The sequence below is a fragment of the Panthera uncia genome, chromosome X (assembly GCF_023721935.1).
Source record: "Panthera uncia isolate 11264 chromosome X, Puncia_PCG_1.0, whole genome shotgun sequence".
In the NCBI taxonomy this organism is placed as follows: domain Eukaryota; kingdom Metazoa; phylum Chordata; class Mammalia; order Carnivora; family Felidae; genus Panthera; species Panthera uncia.
In genome coordinates, this window is record NC_064817.1 from 11724352 (window position 1) to 11736435 (window position 12084).

Genomic DNA, 12084 nt, shown 5'->3' on the forward strand with positions numbered 1-12084 from the left:
TAATGCTGGCTTCATAGAATGAGTCCGAAAGTTTTCCTTCCATTTCTATTTTTTGGAACAGCTTGAGAAGGATAGATATTAACTCCGCTTTAAATGTCTGGTAGAATTCCCCAGGGAAGCCATCTGGTCCTGGACTCTAATTTGTTGGGAGATTTTTGATAACTGATTCAATTTCTTCACTAGTTATGGGTCTGCTCAAATTTTCTATTTCTTCCCATTTGAGTTTTGGTAGTGTGTGGGTGGTTAGGAATTTGTCCATTTCTTCCAGTTTGTTGGCATACAATTTTTCATAGTATTCCCTGATAATTGCTTGTATTTCTGAGAGATTGGTTGTAATAAATCCATTTTCATTCATTTTTTTATCTATTTGGGTCCTCTCTCTTTTCTTTTTAAGAAGCCTGGCTAGAGGTTTATCAATTTTGTTTATTTTTTCAAAAATCCAACTTTTGGTTTCATTGATCTGTTCTACTGGGTTTTTTTATTCTATATTGTTTATTTCTGCTCTGATTTTTATTATTTCTCTTCTTGTGCTGGGTTTGGGGTGTCTTTGCTGTTCTGCTTCTAGTTCCTTTAGGTATGCTGTTAGATTTTGTACTTGGGATGTTTCTTGTTTCTTAATATAGGCCTGGATTACAATATAGTTTCCTCTCAGGACTGCCTTTGCTGCATCCCAAAGGGTTTGGATTATTGTATTTTCATTTTCATTTGTTTCCATATATTTTTAAATTTCTTCTCTAATTGCCTGGTTGACCCATTCATTTTTTAGTAGGATGTTCTTTAACCTCCATGCTTTTGGAGGTTTTCCAGACTTTTTCCTGTGGTTGATTTCAAGCTTCATAGCATTGTGATCTGAAAGTGTGCATGGTATGATCTCAGTTCTTTTATATTTATCAAGGGCTGTTCTGTGACCCAGTATGTGATCTGTCTTGGAGAATGTTCCATGTGCACTCAAGAAGAAAGTATATTCTGCTGCTTTGGGATGCAGAGTTCTAAACATATCTGTCAAATCCATCTGGTCCAATGTATCGTTCAGGGCCCTTGTTTCTTTATTTATTCTCTGTCTAGATGATCTGTCCATTGTTGTAAGTGGAGTATTAAAGTCCCCTGCAGTTACCACATTCTTGTCAATAAGATTGCTTATGTTTGTGATTAATTGTTTTATATATTTGGGTGCTCCTGAATTCAGTGCATAGACATTTATAATTGTTAGCTCTTCCTGACGGATAGACCCTGTAATTGTTATATAATGCTCTTCATCATCTCTTGTTACAGCCTTTAATTTAAAGTCTAGTTTGTCTAATATAAGTATGGCCACTCCAGCTTTCTTTTGACTTCCAGTAGCATGATAGATAGTTCTCCATCCCCTCACTTTCAATCTGAAGGTGTCCTCAGGTCTAAAATGAGTCTCTTGTTGACAGCAAATAGACAGGTATTGTTTTTTTATCCATTCTGATACCCTATGTCTTTTGATTGGCGCATTCAGTCCATTTACATCCAGTGTTATTATTGAAAGATATGGGTTTAGAGTCATTGTGATGTCTGTAGGTTTCATGCTTGTAGTGGTGTCTCTGGTACTTTGTGGTCCTTGCAACATTTCACTCACAGAGTCCCCCTTTGGATCTCTTGTAGGGCTGGTTTAGTGGTGATGAATTCCAAGAAGAAAAATGATTAATCAGGATAAAACAAACAGAAGCATTTGCAGAATATATATGAAAACCCTTCTTGCATTATTCTTTGAAACCAGGTGCTCTGACTATGAGCTAGAGTACCTGGGATCGTGAAGGATCTTGTAATAACATGTATCTTCATATTCTTTTTCTCAGGCTCTTGCACAATGCCTGAAAACTGGCAGATGTGTGATCAATGTCTTTCAAGTAAATGGAAGGGTTGCTGATTCACCTGTATGAATAGGACCTTTTGCCAGTTGATCCAAGGTCGATCACTCTTCTGACTTTATTGGGCTTTTCCAAAGGAAAACCACAACAGTCATCTCTCTCAATCACCACAGTAATAACAGTTATAGTACTAGCAGCTGGTATTAATTGAGCACTTACTGTGTGCCAAATACTATGGAATCTTAACATGGATAATTTCAGTTAACTTCACAAATTATCCCCACTTTACAGATTAGGAACTTGAAGTTTAAGACACCCAGTAACTTGCCTACATAACTTGTTAAAGCATTACCTGAGGGCGCCAAGATGGAAGCACAGAAACCATATACTACATAAGGTATACTGCTAGCAACTTAAATCAACACCACTAGGCTCATGGTCATTGACTCATCACTGGTGACACTGATGTCCACCGAGTAGCTCTTCCTACTCCAGGCACGCAGCAGCAGATTCCGACTGCTGGCTGAGAGGAACGCCAGCCCTTTGGATTGTGGAGGAGCATGGCAGGCATCTCAATGTTGTCACCTGCCCCTGGAAGTCACCATGACAACGTGCTTGGAGTCTTTCTTGGTGCACTCCGGCCTGGTGTTAAGTGCAAGCTTCTTTACTCCTTATGGATCCCAAAAAACCAAACCTTCAATGACAGTGCCTGTTGGTAACTGGCTTCCTGTAATGTACCTGGAGAGCAGGCTCCACCTAAGTCTTAAAGATAAACCCTTGTGATGGATTTGTAAGTTGTTGGCTAAAGGTCTAAACTCAAATCTAGTTGTACCTCCTCAGTAAAGCCTTTTCTGGCCCCCCACCAAGTCTAAGTTATTTCTTTCCAGTCCCCAATTCCTTGGTACTCTATCTGTAAGTCCTTTTCTGTTAATTTCCTACTCAGGACTTAAGAGGAAAGTTGCTATTAAACATGGCAAGCATTCAAATAAAAAAACTTCAAATAACTGCATCAAAATGCCAGTTCATGTAATTTTTAGATCCAATGAGAAAAATCCCGTTTTTCTGGAAAAGGCTACTGATATTTAAGAATGCAGCTGGCTCCTGATCTTATTTCCCCCTGGTAAAGGGAACAATAACGGCTTGCGAAAGCTATGGGAAAGGGCGCGTGTGTGTTCTGCTTCTGCTTTTCCCAGATGTCAGTTACTAAAGGTTTAAGGCACAAATCCTATGCCGACTGTTCCTCAGTGGCAGTCCCCATTCAAAGAGGCATTGGGAAGGCTGGTGGGACAGCTCACACGGGGACATCCTGTGCATCTGTGTGCATTTAATTCAGATACCGACCTCATTTTATAGCAACCCTAACATGTCATTCTAATGTATTGGTAAAGATGAGAAAATGGGATGTGAGTTTTATCTAGATTCACGGGCATGGATAGTATCAGCAAGATTTGCGGGGCCCTGCAGAGGGCTAGCAATGCTTATTAAATAACTGCCGTAGGTGCTGTATCATAAATGAGAAGCCAAGGGTGTCCGTTAAAGTCTGCAGGTGGATTCTCATCTGGGGAGCGCAGGCTACTGGGCAGTGATTGAAGTGTCCAGCAGGGGGCTGGCATTCTCTGTCTGTACTTAGCCCTGGTTCCTCTTCAGAGCCTCAGCTCAGCAGAGCTGCTGTTTGCTGGTTAAGTCAGTGACGTGCACAGCATCCTGCCTATAGGATTTGAGGCTTTCTCTGTGCAGTTTTTTTTCTACCCACTTTAAACCTTCAGGTTCTAAATATCAGGAAAGATAGGAAATGCCGTATGAAAATAGCCGGCCAAAAGTTCTTTGTAAACTGCAGCCAGGGAGACTCAGACTAGAATGGAGGTAGAAAGGGTTGGTACAGAGTGGGTTTAATTCTGAGCCCTTTCTGGCCGAATTTTTGTTGTTGTTTTGTTGTTAACTTACTGAATAGAGACATGTAGTACATTGGTCAAGTGAAGACCACGGCAGCACCAGCGTCAAAATAGTGCCAGACAGTTCTGAATGCTATAGTGTATATGTACTCTATTTTTATTAAAGAAGATAAAGAGCCCAGCATAGATTTTTATCCTCATCTTCACCCAACTGCAAAATCAAAGTTAAGCAACAGCATCTAAGAGCACTTTTCAGGTGGGAAAGAATCTAGAGGATGGCTCTAAGTGATTGTCTGCTTTTGAACTTGGAAGTGGACCACTTCTTGCACTGCAACATCTCCAGTCACAGTGCAGATGTCCCCATGAACGACGACTGGTTCCACCCGGGGATCCTGTATGTCATCCCTGCAATCTATGGGGTCATCATTCTGATAGGCCTCATCGGCAACATCACGCTGATCAAGATCTTCTGTACTGTGAAGGCCATGCGAAATGTGCCGAACCTGTTCATCTCCAGTCTGGCGTTGGGAGATCTGCTCCTCTTGGTAACATGTGCTCCCGTGGATGCCAGCAGGTACCTGGCCGACAGATGGCTGTTTGGCAGGATTGGCTGCAAGCTGATCCCCTTTATACAGCTCACCTCGGTGGGGGTGTCTGTCTTCACACTCACGGCTCTCTCAGCGGACAGGTAAGTTCTGGAGGAAAGTCACATTCTCTCTGAGGGTGATAGATGCCTTGGTAAATGAGCCACCACCCTGGGGCAGACAGAGCTGCTTGCACAAAGGGAAGTTCTACTCACACTCCGATTCCCTCCCAGGAATGTTTTTCTTCTGGAGATTACTTCTTGAGTTTGACATACTGGTTTAAGAAAGAAAAGTGAGTGAGTGGTGGGACAGAAGGGGACAAATGAGAAAAAAAATATTCTGAGCATAAGATTGACGTTCATTTTCAGGAGACAAATCGATTTAGTGTTGCTTTTTCCTAATTTCTCCCTCCTTGCAAAATTAATTGAGTGGTGAGAAGAAAAAAAAAAAGTCACACCTAATAGAGTTTACACCCGAGGCAAATGTTTCTTAGAAGCAATTCAACGTCATCAGAGAACAGAAAAGTCTCACTGAATTTCTTCCTCAAAATAGGCTTTCAGAAATAAACAAGAGGAGAAAATAAGCAGCATTTCCTTGAAATTTATTTTCCTCAGACTATTTAACTTTTCTCACAGCTGATTTTGTATTTGGCTCTCTTTGTAACCAGAGAGCTGGTTTTTCTAAGTATCTCTTTAGTGAAATAAGCATGATGTGGATTTTTTTTCTCCTTGAGAAAGCTCCATTCAAGTCTGATTTTGAATTTTAATATCTTTAGTGATGTACTTCCATATACGGTGACTTTGGGTTTTTTTTTTCAGTGGGGGCAGGGAGTCCAGTGTTTTATTCTGGGAAATATTCATATCTGTGAACTGCATTTCTTGTGTGCACATGTTGCTTTCAAATTCACATGTATTCATTCTTTTTTAAAAATTTTTTTTCAATGTTTTTTATTTATTTTTGGGACAGAGAGAGACAGAGCATGAACGGGGGAGGGGCAGAGAGAGAGGGAGACACAGAGTCGGAAACAGGCTCCAGGCTCTGAGCCATCAGCCCAGAGCCCGACGCGGGGCTCGAACTCACGGACCGCGAGATGGTGACCTGGCTGAAGTCGGAGGCTTAACCGACTGCGCCACCCAGGCGCCCCTCACATGTATTCATTCTTAAAGATTCATCATCAGTCTTTGAACATTTACCGAGCATCTATTCTGTAAACAACTCTTGCTTGAATGAACCAGTCAGGAAATATCTGCAGGTTGTTCACACGTGTGGCTGCATATATCTTACATACCTCTGAGATCTAGAAATCGGACCCAGTGATGGATAGACTCCAGAAACATCATGGAGCATATGGTCAAATGAAGAAAAACCGGAACATTGAGCCAGAGCTTATACATTTTTATTTTAAAATCCACGGGATGATATGGTGTTAAAGATACACACGGATTTGAGAGTGTACCAGGAAAGACAGAGAAGCAGCTCTTGAAAGTTTATACTCTGAAGAGAATGTCCTACATTTTAATACATACGATAGTGGATTCTCATTTTGTAGAGGAACAAACAGTCCCCAGGTGATCTGGCTTTGTCAAGTAATGGACAAATAAAGATAGTGTTATCAGTATTTGTAGACATGTGTTTAGACTTAGCTGCCTGAAGTACACTGTTCATTTTCAAAGGTGGAAAAATAACAGCCCAGAGACAAGGTTTGCACATCGGACTGGACAGACAGGGTTTCTCCGTTCCCGCAGCTCACGTCCAGCTTGCTCTAACCTGAGCGTTTGCCCACCAGGTGCTAATGGCCACAGGCAGTTTCACACGTTGATCCAGGGGCAGGCAAACTCCCCAGCCGGCAGAAGGTCTGTCTGTGGCTCATGACCAATGGCCCGGGGCACCTCGGGATGAGGGCCATTTTCTTGACGGGAAGAGGAGATTTTGCATTCTGGGTTGGTGGGTGCGGAGGTGTTGGGGGGGGTGGGCAGGGAGAAAAGTGAGGGCGTGGAATGTACAAATGCAGCTGCAGGGAGCTTTCGAAGCAGACCATCGGCAAAAAGACTCTTTCAAAAGCCGGTTTGCACCCTTTGGCAGCTCTAGTGTGCTCTCAGCAACTTTATAGTTACTGTGTGTCCAAGTTCGGAAATTTCCAATTTCCAACTTCAGAAATTACTATAAGCTTCCGTGTAACTAACTTTTTGTGCTTTGGTAAAGGCTTGAGAAAGCTGATGGCTCACCTGAATCACAGGTACTGCATCTAACCAATTTCAACAAGAATAAGTATTGAGCTAGTTAAATAATATAAAACTATACTTGTCTATCTCGTTTTAAAAAGCTATTGGAGTCTTATAATAACGTCATGAGGTTGGCAGGGCAAACACACACACACAATCTCTATTTTTTCTCAACAAGGTATGATCTATATACAGTAAAGTGAACAAGTGTATAGATCAGTGTATTTGCACTGTCTTCATAGCAACGTAACCACCACCCGGCTGGAGATATAGAATATCTGGCACCCCAGGAGTTTCTTTTCTGTCTCTTTCCAGTTAATACCCACCCCCAGAGAGAGGCAATCACTATTCTGAGTTCAGTTAACATAGATTATTTTTGCCAGTTCGTTAATCTCATATAAATAGAATCATACTTCTTATGCTTCTCATGTCTGTGAGAGTCATCTATGTTGGTGCACATAGCAATGGTTTGTTCTTTTTAATTCTTGTGTGGTATTCCACCATATGAATATATCTCGGTTTGTGTATCCATTCTAATACTGATGGACATTGGGTTGTTTCCAGTTGGGGGCTGCTGATAGCCTACTCTGGATATTCTTATTCATGCCTTTTGGGGTACATGTGTGTTTCTTTCTCTTGGGTCTCAGCCTGGGAATGGAGTCACTGGATCACTGGTGGCATATATTTAGTAAATATCATCAAAGAGTTTTCTAAAGTGCTAGTCTGTATTTGACAGGTTGGTAAAAGGATGAACCGGAGGACCCTCCACACTGGGTGATCATCACCAATCATTGGGGAGCTCAAAAAACATACAGCTTCTTGGCTGCTACCCTAAATCTACTGAATCAGGGTTTCTGAGGTGTGAATGGGCATAGTGATAATCATCCGTTCCCGCCCCCTGTAGGCTCACCAGCAGTGCCAGCACTCGTTCCAATCTCCCTTCTACAGTCCTCCCTTCCCCCAGGCAAACTGGAATCTTTGTTAATATGAAAGGAATAACAGTTTTCTGGAAAAGTTGATACTGCTGCCACTGTGTCAAAGGGAGACTTCAAGGCAGTCCCAGAAACCAGAATTCTGGGTTTCACACAGCTGACCATTTGCAGATTTGCATTCAGGCCCCTTTACTTTTGGTCCCTGCCCTACCTCTCCTTTCATGGTTTTTTCCCCTTACACATGCACCTGGTGGTTAAACTGACGAGTTCCTGGCTCTGCTTCCTTGCTTATGCTTTTGTGCACATTCTCCAGAATGCTTTCTCCTTTCCTACATAGAAGATTCTACTCCCCGTGTGATGTATGGGCTGGGAATGGGTGTCAACAGTCCTGCCTTTTAGGCTTTTTGCTGCCATTACTGCCCATTTCAGGGAGTCGGACCAAGTCACTAACACTCTGACCTTAGTTGAATCATCTGTAAAGTAATAGAGTTGAGCTAGATTATTTCTAAGGTCTCTCCAAAGTTTTTCAATTCTGTCATCTTGCCTATCATTTGGAATTTGGCAAGCTTCCCCCTTAAAGCCCTAAGTGGGACCTTTCTAGCCCGAAGTTCCTGACCCTACTCTAAACACAAAGTTCATTATCTGAGACATGAACTATCTTGTGACTTCTTTCATCTTCCTCTTTTGAAGTATTTCACTCATTTGTCTTTTTTTAGCCTCATATATTCATTGCTTTAACTTTTCAAGTAGATTATTAAGGATGCTGAGGGCAGAGATTTCTTACACATCCTTATATCTTCCACAGTACCTCACATGGTTCTTTGCACCAAATGTATGATCAGTAACTATTGGTTAATTAAAATTATGGTTAATTAATGCACACTTTTCTTCTCATTCTTATTATTCTTGTCTTTTGGAATTCATCTGAAAGCATACTCCTTAAAATGTTTAAAAACACGGTCACTGGCTTCTTACCTCTTCCTCTCTACTAAGCTGTCATTGTTTGAGTAAATGAGAGAAAAACCTTTCTTTCTGATTCTATAAATAGATTTGGGGGATGAAGAGATGGGTGGATGGATGGACAGATGAACAGACAGGTGAATGGCTGAGTGGATGGGCAGATGGATGGACAGTGGTTGGATGGATGGATGTATTTTTCTGCATACTGCTCTTTCCTATCAGATGCCCATTTCTGTACTAGGCACTTCAGTATTATGTACATGGAATTTAAGACCTGAATTGGACCCTCAACAGGAGAAGGATGAGGAGAGTTCATGTTTTCTTTTCCAGTAAATGTAAAGTTTAAAGCTATATTTAATGTTGACAGCATATAATGCCCACGTTACATTGTGCCTGCTTCAGTATTATTTTTCAGTGCTATTTCTGCTAGAATGGAGCTGGCAGAATGAATCCTAAGGGTAGATGTATACAGGAGTTCCAGTGTAATTGTGATCCTTCTTTGATTCCATGGAAAAGACCGTTCATAAGTTTTCCCCTCCCTTGTGATTTGGAATGTGGGAAGAAACAGGAAAGTGTTGCATTTATGCAAATGTCTTGAAGTACAGATTCTTCGCATTCATTGCAAGGAATTTATGAGATAATGTAGTTTTCAACCTTTCCTGATATCTCAAGTCACATGGTCGAACATGTTAGCCACTAATCACAGTGGTTATTTAAATTTAAATCTAATTTATTTATTTATTTATTTATTTATTTATTTTTGGGACAGAGAGAGACAGAGCATGAACGGGGGAGGGGCAGAGAGAGAGGGAGACACAGAATCGGAAACAGGCTCCAGGCTCCGGGCCATCAGCCCAGAGCCTGACGTGGGGCTCGAACTCACGGACCGCGAGATCGTGACCTGGCTGAAGTCGGACGCTTAACCGACTGCGCCACCCAGGCGCCCCTAAATTTAAATCTAATTTAAATAAAACTAAAAATTCAGCTCCCTAGTCACACCAGCCACATGTGAAAGGCCCAGTAGCCACATGTGACTCTACTGGACAGTGCAGATACAGAACATTTCCATCACTGCAGAAAGTTCTCTTGGAAAGAAGAGAGTTTGCTCTATGTCTTGGGGTCCAAATCTCCTTTCCAAGATCCATGCTAGCTGATCTCTCTCATTGAGAGTATCAGGGATTCCTCAGATGGGCAATTATCAAATGCCTCCTAGCTAGCTTACTAGCTCCTCTAGTAAGAGGACACTAGCCACAGCTTGGGTGATGTTTGAGCAGCAACAAGTAGAAGTCATCTTGAAGTTCAAACCCTTGTTTGACAGAGACCGAAAGATGGAATTTGGCCTTGTCACAACAGGTTCAGAGTACAGTCAGACTATAATCCTGGCTTTCCTCGTTCTAAGTCCCAGTTCCTTCGGGGAAAATGGAACCTTTTCTTCAGAAACCATCAAAACACAGAGTCTGATTCCATTTCCCTTCCCTGGACAGCGGGAGCTACTGATCTCAAACCCTACTATTCTGAGGGAAGATAACCTGAGTGACTCCACGGTGGTGCCCTTCTAAGGGGATCCAAATGCTCCACTAATGTTCTAGAGGCCCAGCCTCATGGATTCCAGGGAGATTGGCCTTTTTTTGCACAAGAGAAGAAAATTTAATTTCTTGCAAAGCATCTATTCCAGAAAGTCCCTCTGTTGGAGGGGTTTACATGAGCCAGCAGTCCATAACTTCTCCACAGTATGACTTTTCTGAAGCATACACTGCCTCTCTGGAAAGGAGACTCAACTTGTGTGTTCCCACAGTGACAGACCTGTGGCGGCTCCTGGCAGACTCTGGAGTGCCCAGAGGGCAGATGCAAGGCTCTTTCAACTGGAGTGCTGCGGATAGAAGGGCAAAAAAGAATTTTGACCTTGTCTCTTACATGTTATCTTTTAAAGTGTTAGACTTTTATGTGATTAATTAAGTATTATTTCTGGCAACTTAATATGAATGGAGGCAAAAAAAAAAAAAAAAAGCACAAACTTGATCATGAAACATACTGCATAGCCTGAAAGGGCTTCCTGGTGAGGTTTTTTGAACTGTACTTGTCAATAACATCCTTTGAAAATAGACTAAATTAGCATTTTTGCACTTGTAAATCCTCCTGGTATGTAGGGTTTGCATAAATTCTCTCTTAATTAAAACACATGTTTTGCAGAATAAAAGAAAAAAATTTCTCCATTCCTCTCTTTCTACCTCCCCATAATGGAACAAGGGATTTTGTTTACTACAGTCAGCTTTGAAATTCTGCTGATTAGTATCTGATATTTGCTGCTACTTGAAAAGATCTGATTTGCCTAGGAACCTCTAAGAGGCTGCTGGTTCATTTTACACATTAAACATCAGTTTCTATAGGAGGTCTTCATTGGTCACTCAGTCTAAAGGAATGACCAATGCTATTCCATCATCCAGTTTCTTTTTTGGGGTTGACTGAGGTGTAACTCACAAACAGTAAACTTTTAGGTGTACATTTCTCTGAATTTTGACAAACTTACACACCACCAGCACTACAGTCTAGATGTAGAACATTTCCATCACACCCAGATACTCTCCTGTATCTGTGTGGTCTACCCCCTTCCTTCCTCCACCCTCAGCTCCTGGAAATGACTGATCTTTTCCAAAATATCATATAAATGATATTATACAGTGTATAGTTGTTTAAGTCTGGCTTCTTGCAACTCATGTTGTTGCATGTATCAGTAGCTCATTCCTTTTTTTTTTAAGTTTATTTATTTATTTTGAGAGAGAGAGCAGGAGAGAAAGAGAGAGAGAGAGAGAGAGAGAGAGAGAGAATCCCAAGTAGGCTCTGTGATGTCAGTGTAGAGGCTGACATGGGGCTTGAACCCATGAACTGTGAGATCATGACCTAAGCTGAAACCAAGAGACACTCAACAGATTGGGCCACCCAGGCACCCCCATTCCTTTTTATTGCTGAGGTAGTATTAAACTGCATGGATATACCACAGTTTGTTTATCCCTTCTTCAGTCAATGGGCATTAGGATTGTTTTCAGTTTTGGGTGATTATGAATTGAGGTATGTCTTCATTTCTCTTAGGTAAATATCATCCAGTATTATTTTCTTGAGAATTATTCTGTTCATTTATTTGCTTACTTGTTTATTGTCTATCTTCTACCACTAGAAATATAACCCCCCACACAAAATGGGAGGCTATCTCATTCACTGGCATATTCTCTGATACTAAAACAGTCCCTAACCTGTAGTAGATGCTTGATAAGTGTTTGTTGAATACCTGAGTGGATGGAAAATGAAGGAAGGAATAAAGAAATGAATGAATTCTGGTAGGTCTTACTCAGAGAACCAGAAATGCTGGATTATGGTTTGTGAATCATGTTCATTCCCTTTGATGGTTAACAAATGGCTGCAGTAGAATGGTTATTCTAACTCTAGATGACTGTACTTGTCAATAACATCCTTTGAAAATAGACTAAATTAGCATTTTTGCACTTGTAAATCCACCTGGTATGTAGGGTTTGCATAAATTCTCTCTTAATTAAAACACATGTTTTGCAGAATAAAAGAAAAAAATTTCTCCATTCCTCCTGGTATGTAGAGTGTGCATATTTCAGCTCCATAACTCATTACTGGTTATGTCATGTATGTTTAGA

At 41.3% G+C, this 12084-nt stretch overlaps 1 protein-coding gene across 1 annotated transcript in view; it reads left to right on the forward strand.

Annotated features, from left to right (window-relative positions):
• The first annotated feature begins 3607 nt into the window (after nucleotides 1–3607).
• The window catches only part of GRPR (gastrin releasing peptide receptor), a 30618-nt gene continuing 22141 nt past the window's right edge, over nucleotides 3608–12084 (forward strand). The window contains exon 1 of the mRNA XM_049643500.1: nucleotides 3608–4415. Coding sequence (XP_049499457.1) covers nucleotides 4003–4415 — 413 coding nt within the window. The 5' untranslated portion in view covers nucleotides 3608–4002. The remainder of the gene's footprint in view (nucleotides 4416–12084) is intronic.